At 39.8% G+C, this 23020-nt stretch overlaps 1 protein-coding gene across 2 annotated transcripts in view; it reads left to right on the top strand.

Annotated features, from left to right (window-relative positions):
- Positions 1–23020, top strand: part of CERS6 (ceramide synthase 6) — a 269444-nt gene that overhangs the window by 134093 nt on the left and 112331 nt on the right. For both annotated transcript variants that reach the window (XM_059704215.1, XM_059704216.1), the window contains exon 4: positions 9587–9644. In XM_059704215.1, the coding sequence (XP_059560198.1) occupies positions 9587–9644 (58 nt within the window). The remainder of the gene's footprint in view (positions 1–9586; positions 9645–23020) is intronic.

Here is a 23020-nt window from a genome sequence, read left to right as displayed (position 1 = left end):
ACTCAGTCTCATGTCCAGTTATGAGATACAGAATGGAACCCTGGCAGAAAACTGACACCAAATAGTACAGCAGAAAGGGAAAGATTAATTTCTGTCTTAAACTCAAAAGTACATGCATTTTGAAAACTTAAGTACCGTGAGTTCCTTGTTTCTTGATTCCCATGCAATCACAGCCTCATGCTGAACAAATAACTCTTTGTCTTCAGTCTGCTTTCAGATAAGAATAAACAAATTACATAGAGACTAGGAAAGCACTTGATGTTGAGGGGACACATAACATTCTTTTGACCTAAATGATAATAAATATTTGGCTGCTTTTGCCTCAACCACACACTTAAGAATTGGGACATCTGCAGATGCAGGCTCCAGAGTCATATTCACTACATTTATTTTTGGCAACAGAGAAGAAATTTTGGTTTTATTTTTCTTTTCCCCTTACCTAAGTGAAAAAAGGACCCCTTATTTTTTTTTTTCTGATTTCCACAACTTGAGTGTAAATGGATTTTAAGCTCACAATCGTAAGTTTAGTCTATATTCAGGGGACTTCCAAGAGCAATGAGGTAGTTTACAGGCAGAATGACCTAACAGAAGTATAATTTTGGACCTTGCTTTTGAGCAGATGTATTTTGAGCAGACTGTCGGGAGACTAGTGCTGGTGTTGGATAGACTGACAAGTAGGGACAGATACCGGTGATGCTAAATTCTTCCTGGCTGGGTGGTTAACAAGGAGGGAAAAGGATGGATCCCAATAAAGAATTAAAGAAGGAATCAATACATGGACAAAGCATAAAAAGACCCTGTATCCAAATTAAAGTAGTTAATTTGAAGTAGTTAAATTGAAGAAGCTGAGCACAATAGATTAGGACTAAGTATAAAATGCATATGATATCTGAAACACTTCCAAAGGCAATTTAGCCTATAGATGTGTGAATGTAATGATAGGAAAAGAATAAAATTAATTATGATACTTAGAAAGGGATCCTTTAGCTCTATGGCATAAAGAACAGGTCATTCATGGTTTCTAGATGTGAGAGAAGGAAAAGACATGGCCACTTAATATGTTTTTAGTGGGCATACTTTTTATTCACACTATCTTTTATAATACAATTTTAAATGCAGGGACTAATGTAACAAAGACATACTCAGCTCTATCTTATCCTGTTTTAAATTGACTAAAATATTACCAAACCAGTTGAAACTTCCTGAATACCCCTTCTCGGTCTCCTCTATCTTCCAGAGGTAATCTCTATCCTGAATTTGGGGGTTATATTTCATTTTTTATTTTTATGCTACATGTATCTATATGCATATGTGACATAGCAGGTTTGACTTAGCTCCAACCTCAGCAACTTTGCTTTGATGTCTGTTGCTTCTCAACCAGAGGAACACCTGAGCCTTCAGCAAATGAGGAAACCTGTTTGGAATCAGAGTTAATTATTGATGGAGGTAGAAATAGTTCAGGAAATGTTTACTTTGAGACTGAAATTCAAGTCTGTATATTCCGTGCATGGATGAGTAACACGTTTTCCCCTAGTTAGAGTATTTCACTGGACTCCTAATCTAATGGACATTTAAAAGCTATCCTGGGAATTTAGATTATATGTCAGAGTTTCTAAAATAATTTTTCATTTCTTATGCATGTTTTGTACGGAATAGTTGGTAAAATTATTTTATGTACTATTTTGCTTAAAATTAACTTAAAGTTAAATAAATGAAGGGAGCGCTCATACCTTCAGTAAAAATTCAGATGTCAATTTAGGAGTTATTTCTCACACACACAAAAACTGTTTGCAACCCAAGTCAGAGGTCTGTGCCTGTAATCAAAGATAAGAGTTTTAAAATATGAGATAAAGAGGTAAGGAACACAGACATCATCAGAGAATTGCAATGATTTTCATGTGGCAACATTTAGACAAGGTGACTTCAGGGAATAACTAGCATTTGACATAAAGCTCGAGGGAGGAGTAGTGTTCTAGGAGGTACAGAGGATGGGTGGTTAAGACAGAGAAGGGCCCTGGGTAAGTACTGTTGACTTTAGTTGACAAGCGCAATATTGTTTCAACTGCCCTGGTATTGAAAGAAAGAACCAGTACAGTCCTTCCTCTTTCCATGCAAGCAGCTTGTTTCCATGCAACAGGACAGAGACTATTAGTAGGTAGTGCCCATGAATGTTTCCTCGATTAGAAACACCATTTTAGCTGCGTGCATAGTCTTTAATTTTCAGGTATATCAAATGAGGAAGAGGCAACATAGCCTCATGGTGAAGAGCCAGGATACTGGAACCAAACTGCCTAGTTTCCAGTCCTGCTCTTGCTCACCCTTGCTACCTAGGTGACATTTATCAAATTGGTAAACTGCTCTGTATTTGTTCTCTCCTCTGAACAACAACAACAAAAAGAGCGATAATGACAATAGTACCGACCTTGTTGTGTGGAACAGTTTCACTAAATGATTTCCTATTTGTAGGGCTTCGAGTAGCACAGAAGACACTCCAGAAATGTCAGTAAAATGGCCCCTGTGCTCGCCCTGCTCTCTCTAGAATGTTTTCTGAGTTGAGTTCAGGGGTCACTCTGGATGTGTTCCGCTTGCTGCCACTTTCTTTAGAGATCGGGGGTCCCTGTACAATTTGGGTCACATCTGGCAGCAAGACACAAGACCTCAGCTCTATGATTTCCTGCTTTTTTATGGCACATTTTATTGGTCTTGATTTAAACAAAGAGCTGTATCAGCCTTGTTGTATAAGGACAATAAACCAAATTCTGTGAGTGGGAGTTTTTACTACCTTTCGTTTAATTTCCCAGGTTGGATGGATAGAAAGGTTTCCATGTCCAAACAAATACAGTGGAACACACTGACTTCTCTAAGCCAAAAAGTGCACCTTACTTCCGTGGAATCTGAGAGTAGGCATTAGATTCAGTGCTATGCTACGCTGTGTCCTGGTTTTGCCACCTAGCAACAGTGTGGCCGTAGGTGCATTAACCCCTCGGCCTCTGTTTCCAATGGAGCGGCGATTTTCAGCTGGTGTGCTGTAGGTCACATGCTGTTGTGCCACAGGAATTTTAAAATCATATAGTACCTGACTGCTTAGTTAGGGGCACTGACCTTTTCCCTTAGATTGTCAAATTAAAAAATGACCACAGCCAACATAACAATAGCTGTGCACTGTGAATAAATCAAAATTATACCTATTTTTTTCAGTCAGATCGGCAAGAAATACATTTTTGTGTGTGCCACAGACTTTTAGTAATTAGTTTATGCTGTGCCATGAGATGAAAAAGGTTGAAGATCGCTGCCGTGGAGGTTCCTCCCTTGCAGCGTCCGTTCCTCGTCTGGAGTCTTTCTGGGATTGCATGGTGCTTTCTCACTCATGTGGGATCGAATGAACAAAATAAACCGATAAACCTCCACCAGCAGCTCAGGATCCAGCTGCGCCTTCTGCTAACCAGGCTGACAAGGATCTCCTGCTTCCCAGCTCCAGAATGTTGTCGTTCCCAGTCCTGTTTTCTGTGTCCTTATGAGTTTACTAGAGGCCCGGTGCACGAAATTCGTGCATGGTTACGATCCCTAGGCCTGGCCTGCAATCAAGGCCATCTTCCTCAGCTGCTGGCAGCCGGCCCCTCCCCCCGCTGCCACCCACCCCTAGTCCCCTGTTCACCATTGGGCAATCAGAGCCTGCCAGCTGCGGGGAGGGACCGAGGTTGGCTGTTCCTGCCTGCTCACCGGCCCCGTCCCCTGCTGCCAGTTGCCCTATGTGTGTGGGGTGACTGGCAGGGTGGGGGCCTTGACATGGCACTGCCCACATCTGCTGCCACCCACCCCTGGCTCCCCATTCCCCATGGGGGTTATTGGGGCCAGTGGGCTGAGGGGAGCTCCTGCGTTGAGTGTCTGTCCCCCTGGTGGTCAGTGTGCATCATAGCGACCAGCCATTCTGCCATTCGGTTGATTTGCATATTACCCTTTTATTATATAGGATGCTTTCTTAACAAAATCCCTCTTCTGCCTGCTTAGTGCTGCACTCATAGGGGCACAGAGGTAAATGCATGCATTCAATTTGCATCTTTAACCAGGAGTCATCTTTACATTTTTAAAGGAACATTCTTTTTTCTTAAAGCTTTATTGTTGAAAGTATTACATATGTCCCCTTTTTACCCCTTTCAACCCCTTCTAGCCCGTCCCTGCCCCCCTACCCCAGGCCTTCACCACCCTATGGTCTATGATCACTTACCCTTTGAGACAGCATGAAGGGACCTGGAGAGTATTATGCTAAGCGAAATCAGCCAGTCAGAGAAAGACAAGTGTCACACGATCTCACTCCTGTGTGGAATCTAATAAACTGATGAACAAAATAGATCCAGAACATAGAAGCAAGGAACAAACCGTCGAATCTGAGAGAGAAGGTAGGGGTGGGTGGGTGGGTGGAAAGAGAGCAACCAAAGAATTTGTATGCATATATGCATAATCCATGGATAAAGGAACATTCTTTAACTATATTTCTTGTTATCATAACAATGGTGTCTTTCAAAATTTCCCTGTAAGATAATAAATTTAATGGTTCCTTTCTTCATCCCCTGTTTTCATTAATATTTGAGGATTCATTTCTTCATTGTTATTGTTACATATTTTATATTAAACTAGGGGCCCGGTGCACGAAATTCGTGCACTGGGTGTGTGTGCGGGGGGGGGGGGGGGAGTGTCCCTCAGCCCAGCCTGCCCCCTCTCACATACTGGGAGCCCTCAGGCGTTGATCCCTATCACCCTCCAATCGCAGGATCGGCCCCTTGCCCAGGCCTGACGCCTCGGCCAGAGGCGTAGACCCCCATCACCCTCCGATCGCCTGATCGGCCCCTTGCCCAGGCCTGACGCCTCCGCCAGAGGTGTCAGGCTTGGACAGGGGACCCCCATCTCCCCCCGATCACTGGCTCTGGCCCCCGCCCAGGCCTGAGGCCTCTGGCCCAGGAATCATGCCTGGGCAGGGGACCCCCATCTCCCTCTGATCGCTTGCTCCATCCCCCGCCCAAGCCTGACGCCTCTGACCCAGGCTTTAGGCCTGGGCAAGGGGACCATCATATCCCCCCAATCCCCGGCTCCGCCCCCCACCCAGGCCTGATGCCTCAGCCAGAGGAGTTGACCCTCATCACCCTCCGATCACCAATCACCGGATCGGCCCCTTGACCAGGCCTGAGGCCTCCGGCAGAGGTGTCAGGCCTGGGCAGGGGACCCCCAGCTCCCCGCGGTTGCAGGCTCCGCCCCTGCCCAGGCCTAACGCTTCTGGCCTAGGCGTCCGGCCCGGGCAGCGGGGACCCGCAGCTGCAGCGGCCCCGCGATCGTGGGCTCCGCTTTAGGCCCAGGCAAGGGACCCCTAGCTCCTGGGACTGCCAGCTTCGACCGTGCCCAGCTCCCATCGCTGGCTCCACCCCTACTTCCTGCTATCACTGGCCAGGGCGGCAAAGGCACCTGATTCTCCGATCATGGCCCTGGGGCCGCCTTTGCCCTGCCCCCCAGCTCTTAGCTTCCCCCTGGGTTTCCGATCACTGTCAGTGGCAGGGGGCTTCTTCCTGCTTTCCCTTTCGCCTCCCTGCATTGTGCCTACATATGCAAATTAAACGCCATCTTGTTGGCAGTTAACTGCCAATCTTAGTTGGCAGTTAACTGCCAATCTTAGTTGGCAGTTAATTTGCATATAGCCCTGATTAGCCAATGAAAAGGGTAGCGCCGTACGCCAATTACCATTTTTTTCTTTTATTAGTGTAGATTATCCCTTAAGAACAATAGCATTTAATTTGACAATGAAATATAGGGCACTTATTTATGTTGCTAACCGTAGTCCATAGTCCTTTTATCCTAAAATTATACTTTTGGAATTCTTAATTTTTATTTGTATCTTAGTGGCTTGGAATTGGCCTAAGTCATTTTTTAAGGAAAGGTTAATGAGTAATGAATTTTCAGAACCTTTAAATATGGAAGACTATTTTTCATTTTCCTTTACAAGTGAGATAGTTTGGTCGGCAATAGTTTTCTTTGAGTGAGAATTCTCTTTTTTCTGTAATTTAGTAATACACAGGAGAAATTTAAGAGCAACTGGACATTTGTTCTGTTCATGATGACTTATTTTCATTTGATTTGTGTGTTGACTTGTTTTGTTTTCATGCCTGAATACTAAAGGATTTTTATTTAATTTTAATTATAGGACTCAAAATTTTTGTCAGAATGTGGCTTTGAATTGTATATTGTTTGGAATACAATTTAGCCTTTTTTTCAGTTTAGTCTTTAAAAATTGTATCTCTGATTATTACTTCTGTTTCAGTTCTTCACTTGTGATTTCTCAGAAACAACTGTAATTAGACAGGTTTTTCTGATCCTTCATCTATTGGTGTTCTTTCACCTATTGGTTCTTTTCTCTGTCCTGATGTGGGTGTTTATCTTCTACATCAATGATTTAATTTTAAATAGTATGTATCTACTTCCCCCCACCCAAGTGGGTATAAATTCTGTCAGTTCATTTTCAGTTTCTTTATTTCACCTGTAATCTCGTTTTATCTTACCCAATAGTCCTTATTGATTTATGGTTTTTCCAATTTCATTTTTCAGGGACATATCTTCTTGTATCCTATTAACAATGCCAAATACTTTTTAAAATTTACCTCTGATTTGTCTAAGAAGTCACTTTTAGGAGACAGTTCTTCCTGTGAATCTTTAGCGTGCTCTTTTCTTTCCATACTTACTTATGCAATACTTCTTAGTAGACCTATGCTGATATTGACCTGTTATTTTCATTATTCCTGAATCTGGAAATATCCACCTAGACCTGCTCACAGAAAGGGTGCTGGGTTGCTCTTGGCCTCACCCTCTGTCCTCTCTTCACGGGTCATAGTCCCTTTTTTAGATCTGTGGCAGGTTATAGGTTCTGCTACATTCTCGATGGACTAGAAGAGTTTTATCTAAAGCAACTATCTCCAATGCCTTGTTCTCTGTTACTCTGTATATGGGTTATATAAGAATCTAATACCCAGAATGCAATGCCACCATATCATCTTGTCCATAAATCTGCTTTTCTGCAGAATACTAAGTGCTTCACTTTCTTCACACTCATTGTTTGAAAGTAGCAGTCACTACTTGATGGGATGCGGGAGTCTCCTGCTTTCTGACAAAGCATCATTCAGGACAGAGAGTTGACTAGGTTTCTGAATGATACATATTTTTGTATTTTTGTATTTCTGTATAAGATGGCAGAAAGTGGAGAAAGGAAAGATTTTCCTCCTCCCTTCAAGATTCATAGTTTGTTTTTGTTGCCTTTTATTACATTTTAAAAATCTAATTTATTCTTTTTTTCTGCTGTAAATTCTTTTCTCTGATTTTTGGAATCGGTTGAAGGTTATTCCCTCCTTTTTGTGGTTAGATACTTTTGTGGGAGGTTGGGAGAGGCTTTCGGGGGCTGGGTAGCTAGACACCATTTAAAACTTTAATTTGTATGAAACTACACAATTTTTAAAAAGTACTTTTTGCATGTGGCAAAGTGCTTGAAATTTTTGCTTTCTGCAGACATTTTATGCAAATAAACTCTTCCTTGTAAATATTCATCACAAGTTGTTATTCAAATGGTGAAGGCATCTGTGTTTCTGTAATAGAAACTATGTCTTACGAAAAATGGGTCATTTTTTGCGATGAAATAAAAATGTAGATACATAAGTTATTGTAGGAATTCCAATGATTTCCATAAAATCTTAATTTTACATAAAAACTGCCTTGTCACTGCCTATTAATAAGTCTTAGAGCTGAAGCAGCTGTTATAAATTACTTTACCAAGGAGTTGCAAATTCAGTTGCCTTCAAGGGCCAGAAAAGTGACCTGCAAATTCATGAAATAGGTTGGATTAATATAACAGGGATGGAGAGTGACTAGAGGGAAGTGGGGATTACTTCTGCTCTCAAATCCTTGGGCCACCAGTGTAACATCAAAAGCAGTATAATATAAACCTTCTCTCCCATTATAGAGATAGAACCGAAGCCAAGGGATACTAACAGATGTGTGCAAAGTTTGGAGACTCTGTGTGTCTTACCCAGAACCAGCTACATAATTTGCAGGGCCCAATGCAAAATAAAATGGGACCCCTTGTTCAACAGTGGCTAAGACTTTCAAGGTAGTAACAACAAAGCATTACACCAAGCCTGGGACCCTATGTGACTTGTACACGTTACATGCCCTTGAAGCCATCCCTGGTCTTGGCTTCTGATCTAGAATTTGTACACTCAAACAGAAAGAAACACACACTCCCCCCACAACCACCAAAAGTCTAGTAATGGAGAGAGATGGCGTTAAAATTAAGTCCTTTTCTGCCTGACTTATTTCACTTAGCATAATACCCTCTAGGTCCATTCATGTTGCTGCAAATGGCAAGAATTCAGTGCTGTTGCCCAATATTCTGTTGTATATATGTCAATGTACAAGCCAATGTACATTTTATAAAATATCACATATTCTTTATCCATTCACCTATCAATTGTACACCTGGAACTAATATAACCAATATAAGATTGTGTACTCACTCTACTTAAATTTTTAAAAAAACAACCTCAAATAAAGCCAAAATTAAGTCTTTGATTTTGATTCTGCGGTAAATGAGGTTTTAGAATCATTGCTTCTCTACATTCTTTGGAAGGTTTTGTTGGATAATTACTGCTTCCATCCATTTTTACTGTTTCTTACTGCATTCGTGTTTTATGAATTATTAGTTTTCAACCCTGAAGCTCTAAGCTCTTCTCTAAATGTAAGTTCTGACTTTAATTTCTGAATGTTTGGAGAGTCACTCACCCAGGAACAAAACTCTGAGGGACACTTGTGTCTTCTGTTGGGTCTTACCCTGTCTCTTACTTTAAAGCAGCTGTCATTTCTTCCAGGAAATTTTCTCTATAACATGAATTATCTTCTAAAATAACCCTTTCCTTTTCACCTTATTAGACATTTTTACACAGCTTGCAAACACAAAAAGCAATTTGCCTCCTGACAAATTGAAGTTGACTAGTCACTTTCTCCTTTGAGTTAATTTACAAGTTATAGCTCGAAGTACCTTTAACACCATTAATAACATAGCCTAAGGAATGCTATTTAATGAAATCTAGCCAGCTATTCACACTCGGAAAACATACGAAATAAAATTGGGAATTGAGTAGTAGTGTAAGAGTGTAGTCTCATATGAACTTCTGTTAAGGCAAGTAATAGCTGAATCAGAATTCAAAAATATCTTATGTAGCTTCATATTGTTGAAATATATCCCTTCATAGATGATTAACAAGAGGACATTCACATGGGAGAAAAAAGACGATGTGCAAATGGGCAAATACATTAACTAAGTGAAAGGAAATTTAAGTTGCGAATATAATTACTAATATTTAAAACATTTGCAGTAAGCTATGCACATGAGTGTATGTGTTCAGCTAGCATTGAAATTGCTCATTAAGTTTAATCTCAGTTTGGGACAGGGGTGGAGATGGGGGGTAGCAAATTTAATGGACTTTTTCACTCATGTATATCAGAATATGCTGTGAAATATAAAAACTGAATGTCATAGAATTTTTTTAACCTTCTACAGGTGGAGATTTTCATTTTACCTTTACGTATTTACCTATGGAGTCCGGTTCCTGAAAAAGGTACGATCTGCCAAGTTACTTTATATAATTCTTATGTGACTGTAAGCCTAGATCTCATTTTTTTCTGTATGACAGTTACAATATTTTAAACAGTCATAACAGGGTTCCTAAGAATTGCTTGTACATTTTCCTTTGACTTACAAAAATATTTGCAGTTTATTCTTTATAGTAAGTAATTTTTAGGCAGATTCCTAACATACTTTTGTAAATAATTTGTTTTTCTGGTGAAAAGGTATTGCTAAGTCCTCTAACACTCTAGTTGGTTATTTATTACTTGTGGGCTTAAGAGCCTTATAAAATTCATCTGTGGCTTTAAAGAAGTTAGTTTCTGCATCACACATCACACAACTTGGAAAAAAAATCAGTTGTAATGTATGTTATCATTGTAGTCTTCACCAAAAGAAATTATATTTTAGTATCTTTATAGTTATTAACAGGGTAACATCGACTGCTGGTGGAAAATTCAGTTCCTTTCATAGATTGTGTTTCCCCTGAAGCTTTGCAATTCCTGCATCTTTGAAAGCAAGTTCCTGAGGCTGCCATAGTCTTCTTGGTTATTTCGATACTTAATGTCACTATGAACAATTAGGCTGCTTATTAAAGTCAACACTTGTGAAGACTTATCTTCTCATAGTTATGCACATATAAACAATAGTGATTATTTTTTTGCAGAAAATGGGGAATTATTTTAAAAATATTTTATATTATTAACCTTTAAAGTTATATTAATGTTATCTTTATTTAATTCAAATATTTTTTCCAAAATAGGGCATTGTGCCAAGTGGTATGCCTTACTAGTAAATTTTCATGTAAATATTGATGTGGAAATTGCAAATACATTTTTATTTTAAAAGTCTAAGTTATAAAATATTGTCTGCCCGTGGCAAATTCTATTCTATTTCAATATCATGTTTTCCTAAAGGAAATATTCTTTTTACTTGTTGTCTTTTCCTTTAGCAACTACACTTATTTTTTCACTTAATAAGATCACATGCCCCAGAGGCCATTTGAATAGATTTAAAAGGATGAGCTTCATTCTGCAGGCTGTCTGAGGATGAAGAAATTCTCAACTTGGATAAATAAATATGGTGGAAACTGCTTATTTTGGAACCCTAATGTTCTGGTTCCCAAACTTATTTATTTAGTGAAAAAATGGAAAGAATGGCTGAAGAGCGTTTATGCCTCCAAGTTTATTACCTTTGGAGAGGAAGTAGCTTTGCATGAAATTTTAGCTGACACGGCAGAGCTGGGCTTCATGAGAACGCCGCCTTGCTAGCTGAGGTCAAGGTTTGGAATTCATGTTGGGTTCTGTCGGTGAACGGCTTTGATGGAGAGCAAGGGAAAATACTGAGAGCCAAGAGCCCTTCTTCTGCCCTTTCCCCCAGATCTGCAGGACATGGTCTATTCTAGCCCTCTTATAGCCAGCCTACCATTTGTCATCAGGACAGGAAACACTTCGACACTTCACTCTGTTCCTAAACGAACTAAATGGGACAAGAATACTTTTAATCGCCAAGTCCTCAGTGGCTCTGTAGAAGGCTGGAAGAGGAGGGCCTGTCAATAGAGCATTGTTTTGAAAATTGTTTTTCCTTAAACTATACAGTTCCCTTTCAAATGGCCCCTAAAATGCTTAAAAATGAGAAAAGGAACTAGATGTTGTTCTTCATGTTGAATGACTTGTATTTTGGGTTTCTCCCTTTAATACTACTTAAGATGCAGTCAGTTGTGGATGAACTGTATTGTTTACTTTAGTCATAGAGAAGTGCACATAGAATCCACGTGACTGAACTGGCAGTGGAGGACTTCATAAGCCATCTTGTCCAACCCTCTTATTTCACAGCTGGTGAAGCAGAAACCCTGAGAGGATGGGTGGCCTCCCAAAGGTCACACAGTTCATTTATTAAAATGAAACTGAAATGAAACATACTGCTCTCTCTTATTCCAGTATTTTTCCCCCTTCACCAGTCTGCCCTAACCTCAGCACGATTTCCAAATGATTTTCTTCTTTGGTTAAGTTAGCAAAATTGACCTAATGTAGTCCGTTGTTTCTATTATAGAACTTTAAATACTTTAATGGATATTGAAAATATATTTCTATTCACTTTCTTGGAGTGGACAATATATTTGTCCATCTAACCTAAGAGGGGAAAAATTATTGTGCAGGCAGCAGCAGAAAGAATCAAAAGAAGGTAATGAAAATTTTCACAGTACCCTAAATGTTTAATAATAAAATACCATGGTAGTGGACCAATTATTAAGAGGTGAGAGACCACAGCTGCTTCTTACTTCTGGCATCAAAAATATGGATTATTAAATGGGCTGTCAGAAACCTTACTGGGCAGCTTGCACTGCCTTTAGGCAATTTTCTTCTGCCTTTAGGTCAAATGAGCCTGATACATATCATTTTCTAGTGTGGATTAAATAACTTTAAGAACACTTTTTACCCTGAAATTCTATGATTCAGTTAAAAATATATTTCTCAAATGCAAAGCACCATGATCCCACAGTAATGGACAGAGAATCCTAAAGAGTAAAAGCAAACAAATAAATTAATAAATAAAAATTGGAAAACCATAGGACTGTAGATACAAAAGTTATACATATGATCTAAACACCTTATTTTGTAGATGGTGTATGAGGTATCAATCTCTAGTGTAAGAATAGCTTTAGTTTTCTCTTTCATGTTGAAATATATTCAGGATAAACACTAAAGTTTTATCAAATGATGTTAACTTTTCCAACTTGAATTGGCTTAATCCTATAGGAAGAATATACACATTTCTCTGCGTTTTTAGTAGAATTTCAACATGTAAATATAATTGACTTAAGTGCCCTTAGTTTTAAAATATTTTTTTTTTGCATTTAGGAATAAGGCAGTTAAGAATTTTTTAATACATATAAAGTAGGGTTATGTAAGTAAACATTTGTACTGTCTTAGTCTTGGGCCTCTGAGAAGGAGACATGAAGAAGAAATTAAATGTGTAAGAAATTGATTAGGGGGAATGTCATGAGACAAAATGTGGAAGGGGAGGAGGTTAATCAGAAGAGCTTTCTGACTACAATATGAGACTGACCCTGAGTGCAAAAGACAGGGAAGGAAAGGCAGAAGGTTGAGTGAAGCTGTAGGTCCGCTGTGCCTTTCTGAGGAAAGTTCAGTAAGGCCACTGGGGAGCCCTGACCATCAAAAGAGACTTGTGCCTTCCAGAAATGGGCTTGCCTTTAGTATTCCTGTCCAGCATGGTCTTCATGCAGATGTAGCTGTGGATTTTATAGCATAGCAGCTGGGCCCTGGGTTAATTATGATCCCAACCGGCCAAGATCCAAGAGCACATCCATGGTTGCCATGTATGCTTTATTTTAAAAAAAATATTCCAACTATTCTGAGCAAAGCCGAAGGATATGTCATGAAATAAGATGCTATATAATAGAAATTCTGTTTTCATATATAGGATGCCTAGACGCATAGAGAACTGTTCCTCTATCGTACTTTTATTGTTTCATTTGATATAAAAGTTATACATATGATCTAAACACCTTATTTTGTAGATGGTGTATGAGGTGGACTTCATCTTCATAGTTCTTCTAGTTGATGTGTAACTGTGCCTTTGGAGCAATACACAGGCTGACTTCCTACATGAGTTGGGTAACCATACAAGCTGTCTTAGGGTTAATTGCCCCACATTTTCAGATACCTTCTAGAGGATGTATGTTTATTTATATGAAATCAGCAAAATGTTTTTGTAGTTTCATGCTGACACATAAAGGAATGAGCTTCATTTATAGTGATGTGATATTGCTCAGGTGTGCATATGATATATGTTGTCTTTGCTTTCTTAGTTTCTTAGCTTAGAGCTCCCTGTGTTGATAGCACTTTGGTCAAGAAAGTAGATTCTAGAAGGCATTGATGTTACAGACATGTTAGTGAACTGTTAAGTAAAGTTATTGCAACATTAGTAGGAAATATTTAAATAATTGAAGATCAGCCTTGCTCAATAGTCTGTTCCCGTAATTGCTGGACACAAGTGATTATTTGCCTATTGGTATGATTGGCAGAGACAAGTACTTTTATAAAGAAAGACCCATGATTGCTTCAAGTGGTCTGAAATCCTACCACACAGTGTGTTCATACAAATGAACACATTTTCCTAGGTCCTAAAAGAAACCACAGATCAAGCTTTTAAAAATAGAGAAAGCCACCTCTCATTTACTATTACCTTCCTTCTCATTGGTAAATGGAAGTTTGTGCTGGATGGAGTTCGTTAAATAGTTTTCTTTGAGTGTGTGTGTGTGTGTGTGTGTGTGTGTGTGTGTGTATTTTTTTTCTTAAATATTGTGTCACAGGAAAGCATTGCAGATATATGTACAACGGGGATTTAGGTAAATGTTTTTTCTTATAATCTACATGTTAGGCTAATGCATTTCCAACTTTTTTGACTACATGGTACATTTTATATCACAATCCATTTTGTATGCATGCATGTATGTAATTAAAATATAGAATTTACTCAAAATGTACCTAACCTCTGTATCAGTCAGTGTTCCATCAGGGGACAGAAACCACAGGAGTTCTTTTAGGAGTGACTCTAATATGCAGAATCATTAACCATAGGGGAACCACCATGACTGTGTCAGTCTAAGTAATTGATCTGCTGAAGGTTCGCTAACAGTCTGTGATAAGGAGCTTGACCTGAATGTAAATCAGCTCACTGCTTCTTTTTTTTAAGAAAGTCTACCTATGAAGAAAAGTCAGCTGAACGACACAGTGTGCTTAATGGAGGTTAATTCACATTCTGGTGAAGCAGTAGCTAACGTTTCAAGGACTAGCATTGTGTGTACGTGACACTTTGATTAGCACTACACTGAAATATTACTGCAGTATGTAATGTCAGAAAGAAGCTCCCACTCTGAGGACTAGGGCGTGTAGGGAGAAGGTTGTCAGAACCTAGAAGCTTGAAGGAGCCAGACAAGACCTCTGAGGAGGGAACGCTGGCCAGGTGGAGTCTGTGAGGGACCACAGTGAGACAGTGAGGCTGGTTCTGGAAATGAGGAAAACCACACACTGCAGTAGAATGAACTGCCACTGGGGGGTGAGGATGCATTGCTGAGGGAGGGGGAGTGAACAAGAACAGGGAGCAGGACAGAAAGGATCCATGGAGGGCCCTTAAGATGGCCTCAGAAGACCAAGCCGTTAATCAGTTTTATGCCCTCAAGCAAGTCATTTAATCTCACTGGGATTTCATTGCTGCATCTCCAAACTCAGCAATGCTGGACTAACATAACATTTTCTAAATTCATACTCCATAATTCAGTAAGAATAGCTAATCATTATGGTAAACTGACACAACCTATTCAGAAAGCAACATGGTTTTTTAGACTAATAACCATAAGTATGTTCATATACTGTAACTCAGCAGTTCAACTCCTATGAATTTATTCTAAGAAAAGAATTGTACAGAACTGAAAAAAATACATTTGTAAAGTTATTTATTACAACTTAAATATGTCTATCTATCTATATATAAAAGCATAATATGCAAATTGACCAGACAGCGGAATGACCAGTTGCTATGACGTGCACTGATTGCATAGGAGCTGCCCAGCTGCAGGCGGGCAGTAAGGATCGAGGGATCCCAGACTGCAAGAGCCCCGGACTGCGAGAGGGATGTCCGTCAAGGGGTCCCAGACTGCAAGAGGGCACAGACCAGGCTGAGTGCACAAGTTTCATGCAGTGGGCCCCTAGTGTATATATATGGGCATATCCTATCTAATAAAGATGGAATATGCAAATTGACTATCACACATCACAAAGATGGCAGTGCCCATAGTCCCAAGATGGTGGCGCCTAGTCCCCTCAGCTCCACCGGAGTCCCCCAGTCCTTCCAGCCCCGCTGCAGGTGGCAGGCCCGCAGTGCGGCCTGACTTGCCCTCAGGTAGGTCCAGCTGCTCCTTACTCCTGCCACCGGAGTCCCACAGTCCTTTCAGCCCAGCTGGGGGGGCAGCAGGCACATGGTGCAGCCAGACCCGCCCTCAGCCCCCAGCCGCCCTGGGCCGGCCTGAGATGTAGGCAAGCCTTGGTTGTCAGCTGCCCAGCTGCCTAGGGCTGCCCCAAAGCACAGGCAAGTCTCAGATGTCAGCTGCCCAGCTACCCAGGGCTGGCCCAAGGTGTAGGCAAGCCTTGGATGTCAGCTGCCCAGTATATATATATATACTAGACGCCCAGTGTATGAAAATTCATGAACTGGAGGGGGAGGGGGGTCCCGCAGCCCAGCCTGCCCCCTCTCACAGTCTGGGAGCCCTTAGGGGTGGGAGGTGACCCGGCAATCAGGAAGGCGATGCCCCATCCCACCTCTGCTGCTGCCACTGCTGGCAGCACAAGCCTCTGCTGCTGGCCTTGGTTACCTGAGCCTCTGGGAGCCCTGGGTGGCTTGGCAGCTGCCATCTGAGGCTTGCCTGTGCCTCGGGCCGGCCCTGAGCAGCTGGGTGGCTAGGGGACTGAGGGACTCCGGAGATAGGCACGCGGCAAGGCCACCCCAGCGGGGCTTAGGGGACTGGGCACCTCCATCTTGTGGCTGTGGGCGCCGCCATCTTTTGTGACAGCGTGAGGGTCAATTAGCATATTCCCTCTTTATTAGATAGGAGATATATATATATGTGTGTGTGTATATATATATATATATATATATACACATGCATGCAGATTATAACAAAAACACTTAATGTATATTGGTAGAATTATTTAAATTATTACTATCAAAATGACAGAATAGCATGCAACCATTTAAAATAATAACTATACAGTAACTATATTATTTGTAGTCTTAATAAAATGTTTAGTATAACTTTACATGAAAATAAGCAACAAACTCTTGTATATGTTGCTGCGATAATCAGATATTTGGATAAATGGAAGGTAGTAGGTAAATATTGAAAGATTCCTTTTAGAGGCAGAACTGTGGATAATTGTTTGCTCAAAATGTCTTTACTACTTTCTCTTCTATTAAGTAATTAGCTCTAAGATGTAGGAATTAGAATGGAAATGACTATGCATAAATTTAAGTATACTTGGGTTATGAAAGAGCTTCAGTTGCAACTTCTAAAAAGAAGAAAAAAAATTTTAAGTTCAATTCCATGTAAATGGCCCTAGCTGGTTTGGCTCAGTAGATAAAGCATCAGCCAGCAGACTGAAGGGTCCCAGGTTCGATTCCAGTCAAGGGCACATGACAGGGTTGTGGGCTTGTGATCCCCAGTGGGGGTGTGCCGGAGGCAGCCAATCAATGATTCTCTCTCATCATTGATGTTTCTATCTCTCTCTCCCTCTTCCTTCCTCTCTGAAATCAATAAAAATATATTTTAAAAAATTCCATGTAAATGGCTAAGAGATACAGAAGTTTTGTCAGTTAAGTCCTACTGTTCATGTTAGTCTGGTTTTCACTGCCCTAATCTCTGAATTTCCTCTCAGGGGTTCCCTTTACTGATCGTAGTATTGCTCAGAATGCCCTGGAACAGCATATGCTTTCTAAGGAGCTTTTTTGAGTCTCTGTGGGGATTCTGGTAAGATTCAAGCCCTATTTCCATAGCAGGTTTATATGGCCTATGTTAGATAATAACTTGGAATTCTTTATTCCATATAGCATTTAAAAAACTTTTCTTCCAGTGAGTCCCACCTCTTTGGGATTGAGATAATGACTTGGAAACACGATTGGCTTAATACATAGCTGGGATGAAATTTTGAAACACTGATAATAATTATAATGGTGATAGCTATCTTGTATTGAGCACTCGCTATAGGCCAGGCATTATGTTGATCACTTGGTATTCATTTCTCATGGGCTGCTTAGTGTAACTCCTTATTAATGAAGAAACCAAGGTGAACAAAGGATCAGTAATTTGCCCAAAGTCATAGAACTAGTCAGTGGGAGGCTGAGATTTCAATCCATATATTTTGAGCAAATGGCCTACTTGTATCGAGGCTTTATTACTGACTCAGTAGATCTACTGGACTGATCAGGGTTGACTAGGTAACAAGAAAAAGCAAAGACTCTATCTGATAACTATATCTATTTTAAGACTACAGAGTTAAACTTAGTGATGATATTCAAAAGGCCTAAATTAAACACCAAACTTGCTTATTTATCTGCTTTCAAATGAAGTCACATTGACCAAGCCAAGAATCTGTGGCTTGCTGCATTCTCAGTATTTTTGCATCTCATCAGAAACTATCTGCTAATTTTCAGACTGGGTATAAATGTCCCTTTTTATGCAACCCAATGTAATTATGCAACACAGTTTTCTTCTTCTTCTATATACATATTTACTTCCTACAGTGTGACTAGCAAACCATTAATATACTCTTCACAGTTAGAAGCTGATTTGGACACCTCGGTATTTTTTACATTTCGGGGAATGTGTTTTATGTGAAACTATTCATTGTCTAGGATAAATGAAAACTTGTTCAGATGGTAAAACTTTCCATCAACTGAGGTTATACCTTATAGTGTTTCATTTAATGAAATGTAATAGTTTAATTTTGGTTGTGTAAAATGTTCTCTAAAGAGCACTGAGAAGCCTTTTACCCAGGTTGTCTTCGCTTTGTGTTCATGCTTGAAAGAATGACATTCACACCAATGGCTTTCTCCAGATGGTGAAGTAGAAGGATTTTAGGATTTACAGGAGTTCATGAAGCTGAAATGGATTTTTGTGGGAGGAAAGGTACTTGTGTCAACTCCCGAGTATAGGCGGCAACTGCTGCCTTACTGAGTGATACTTGCTCTGTGTAATTATTTATACAAGGGTTTGTGGATCTGATGCTTGGTCAAACCATGAGTCTTATCTTTTCAACTCACTTAATAAAATATCAGTTTTGTAGAAACTCTAGAAATAAAAAAAGTATATTTCATAGGCTACTAAAATAACACTGATTTAAATATGACATTCATTATTAGACAGCCCCCTAAAGGCATAAACGTATATGTCTCAAAAGTTTAGAGCTGAACTTGACAATGAAAACATGCTCCTCATTTATATGCTGTAACAAAGCTAGTGCTACAGGCTTCCTTTGGCTCAGGCCAGCGCCTGAGAACTGAATTGCATTCGTATTCTTCTCCCATTTCCATGGGGAATAGAATCTAGTCACTCTCAGAAGAGTTCAGGTAATTTGATATGAAATAATTGATCCATATATCAAAATATGTACCTGCACATTCACTCTGCATTAGCTGAATCATCATCTGACACCTGAAGAAAATTCCTTTTCTGAATTCAACAAGGAAAACACTATTCTTATTAAGTTTTGTTTTAATAAAGTCTGTGAGTTAATGACTTTCACAAACAATGGTCATTATCATCAAACATTTTCCTTATCAACAATAATGAAACCAACCAGATGATCTTTGCTTAAAAAACAACAGCTTTCTTAGAAAATTAGTGAGATGTTCTACTTTTCCTTTTGAAATTGGTGTTGTGCCCCTTCAGGAAAGGTCCAGTCTTGTCTGTGTGTGTTTGGAGTGGGACGGGAGGACAAAGGACTCCTATTTGGTGTGGAGTGTAGCAGTGGGCATTGCCACCTAACCAGCTCATGCGCTGATTATGGCTCCACGTGTAGCTTCAAGAAACTAGTTCAGAGAGCTTTTGGATACTGGGTCAGCTATACTCAGGTGGAAGGTGGGACAAATGGTTTTGTCTTTTTTGGTTTTGCCCCCTTCTCCTTTATTAATGCACACGAGAATAGGCCTGCTGCTAGAGGCCATTGCTGTCATTGTTTAGAATTTTTGTGTGCAAAGCCTGGTAATACCAGTCACCTTGGAATGGCTGTTCCAACGCTGAGAGAAGATGGCTCTTTTGTTCTCAAGGAATTCAGGCTTCCATAAGGTAGTGAACAACAAAAAGGATAAAATAATTTTTTCAGGCAAAATTAATTTATAGTGCTAGAGGTAGTTCTCTAAGGTGAGGGAGTAGGCAGGAGAAAGCCTTCTAGAGTGCTGTAACTCTAGGTCTTGATCTGGATGCTAGTGACAGTGTATTCATATGTAGACATGCAATGTAGGTATTTACAAATGTAAACATGCATCATAATCCTGTGCACTTAGATTTGTGCACTTTATTGTATGCAGGTTATATTTCAGTTAAAAATAATAAAACCTGATAATGGTTTCTGACAAATCTGTAGCTGCCATATAAGCAGTCACTGCATGTTATTGAGTGGAAATGTGGGCACAAGACATTTAAGGAGCAAAAGCTATTATTTAAAGGGCATTCCATTCATATCTCTTCTAAGAGCTTCTGTCTATTACTGATGGGAGATATTGAACTCTGTTCATTTGTTCATTCTTTCGTTTGGTATCTGGAGCACCTGCCCTATGACAGGGACCATACTAAGTATCAGGGATAAAACTGTTAGCAAGGAAGTCTGAATCTATGAGCCAACGTTGTTCTTCCCTTCCTTGGGAATAAGTAACATAGGAATTTAGTTCAATTTAGTTAACATGTATTAAACATATACTATGCCAAAACATAGTGGCAGAGAGTAGAGGGAAGGCATGGTTCTGCCTTTAAGGATATCATAATATGGCTGAGGACTTAAAATTTCTCTATAAATACTTATGAGATGAGACTGTTATAAGTGGTAAAAGTACAAGGTTCTTGCCCAGCCAGCTTGGCTCAGTAGTTGAGCATAGACCTATGAGTCTATCCAACCAGATCTACTCTTAGAATATTAGTTATGAGTAGTTGATTGGATGTTTCCAATATCTTTTTGTCTTATGTTTAAAGGAGCATATGTGTATGTGCATTACCCATGCACGCAGTATGGTTAGTAAAGCTGTGGTGACTGATACTTAGGGTCTCACTGCTAGGAGATGACTGAAGTGTGCTTCAGGATATGTAAGGGATTCCATTACTGCAGTGTTAGCAGTGTAATCAGAGCATCAAACTGATTCTCAGGTCCCCAAATTGAAAGGTCAGGTATTATCCCCTCTTCTTTACAGTACAGTGTGTTCCTTTTCATAGCAGATCCTTCATTAGGGGGTTAAATATAAAGGAAAATTGGTGTTCATCACAAGCAGAAAAATTAGTTGGCTCCAGCTATTCAATACAAAGGGGTGGGTAATAACTAGACTGCAATGCTCTGTGTGTGTGTATGCATGCCCACACACGCACACACACACATCATGGATATATGAAGCATGAATCAAGAAATAGTTCTTTCACCTTGTTCTTAATCATGGCTCCTTTCACCCTCACTTCACTTGTTTTACTTAAACTAGCAGTTGAAGCTGTAAAGAAATTAATAAAGTGGTACTTTGCCAATTATCTTGACTTCATGTGAATTATGAAAAAAGAGCCATGTAAAAACAAAGTTAGAATACTGTGGCTACAATTTGATTTGGGTCCTCTTGACCTAATTTACAACATCCTAGACAGGAAAATGATTTCCCACTTGACTTTTCTTGTTAACCAGGCCTTTAACCTCAGAGAATGGACTCCTCTAATTGACTTCTAGGTAGTGCAAGAAGTGTTGATAAGCATGGAGTGTGGTCAACAAAGGCAGGCAAAATTCTGATGACCAAATAACTGATTACCACATAATAAAATTCTGATTACTATAATGAAAAATACAGTCCTATAGATACTTAGGTGACTTATGTAACCCTCTAGATGAGAGTGTAGAAATTAAAAGTATAGTTTAGTTTTTGATACTGGTTGATTATTATGATAATCCCTTATCAGGAAGTGACATTCATTCATTCATTCATTCATTCATTCATTCAATAAATAGATGTTCATGCTATGAAAACTGGCTTTTTAAAAAATTAGGTATTGTATGGTAATATTATTTAAAAGTTGTACCTAATGGCCATTTTTAAGTATTGTGTTGGAAATGCTATTCTCTTACCTTCTTAAAAAAATTATTAATTGATATTTAGAGAGAGGGGGAGGTAGAGGGAGAGGGGTGGAGGGAGAGAGAGAGAGAGAAACATTGATGTGAGAGCGAAACATTGGTCCACTGCCTTCTGCAGGCCCCCTACCAGGGATCAAGCCACAACCTGGGCATGTGCCCTGACTGGAAATCGAACCGGCAACTGTTTGGTGCACGGGATGATGCCCAACTAACTGAGCCACACTAGCCAGGGCTATTCTCTGCTTTTTATAAGTTCCTCCTGACATACATTTGAATGTTCTTATTGCAATTACTATAACATTGGAGTTTTTATTCTCATGTGCTCAATTTGGCAATTCTAGGCCAAGAAACTGATAGAAGTACAGAATGGACTCCCTCTAAATAATAGAGAAATTGGCATTGTGAGAAAAAGTACTAATTTATAGCTCTTTTCACTTTAACTCTATTTTGCATGCTCTGAAAAAGTATTTTATGTAGTAGTTAATGCCATTGAATGTACTCATACTTGACTGTTGCAGGTTCAAACCTTTAAGCATAGATAACATAGATTTTTCCATTGGTAATAGCTTCTGTTTTTGTTATTTTAAGACTTAAAAAATTTTTTGTGTGCTAGAGTATATATGGAAAGTCCTTGCTGTTTTCTCATAGCCTTTGTTTCAAAGAAGTGATACTCTATTAGGATATTTTATCCTTTTTAAAAAAATATATATTTTATTGATTTTTACAGAGAGGAAGGGAGAGGGATAGAGAGTTAGAAACATTGATGAGAGAGAAGCATCGTTCAGTTGCCTCCTGCACACCACCTACTGGGGATGTGCCCGCAACCAAGGTACATGCCCGTGACCGGAATCGAACCTGGGACCCTTCAGCCGAGGCTCTATCCACTGAGCCAAACCGGTTAGGGCAAATATTTTATCCTTTTAAAATGCATGAAATCCTGTTGATTACCAAGGTCAAAAAGAAAATGTTCCAGGAGTAGTTCTCAAACTCAAATGTGCCTGAGGGCTTGTTAAATCAGAGATGGCTGGGCTTTCCTCCAGAGCTTCTGATTCAGTAGGTCTGGATGAGGCCTTAGAATTTGCATTGCCAACAAGTACGAAGGTAGTGATGATGGAGTGCTGATCCAGAGACCTCACTTTGAGAACTACTGTGTTATAAGTGTGGTGCCCAGAAATGCTAAATACTCACTAACCGTGTGCATTAGTTTTCTGTGGCTCCTGTAACAAGTTACTACACACTTAGTGGCTTAAAACAACACAAATTTATTCTCTGACAATTGTGAAGGTCAGAAGTCTAAAAATCAGTGTCACTGGGTTAAAGTCAAGATACAGGTAGAGCTAGTTCCTTCAGGAGGCTCTGGGGCTTTTCAATTCCCAGGGGCTGCCTGTATTCCTTGGCTTGTGGCCCCTTCTTTCATCTTCAGAGTTCATCAGTCTAATCTCTGCTTCTGTCATCAGAATGCCTTCTCCTTTTCTGCAGT

This window comes from Myotis daubentonii, chromosome 7 (assembly GCF_963259705.1).
Source record: "Myotis daubentonii chromosome 7, mMyoDau2.1, whole genome shotgun sequence".
Taxonomy (NCBI): Eukaryota; Metazoa; Chordata; class Mammalia; order Chiroptera; family Vespertilionidae; genus Myotis; species Myotis daubentonii.
The sequence above is the reverse complement of the archived record's forward strand: the minus strand, read 5'-3'. Positions and strand labels throughout refer to the sequence as shown.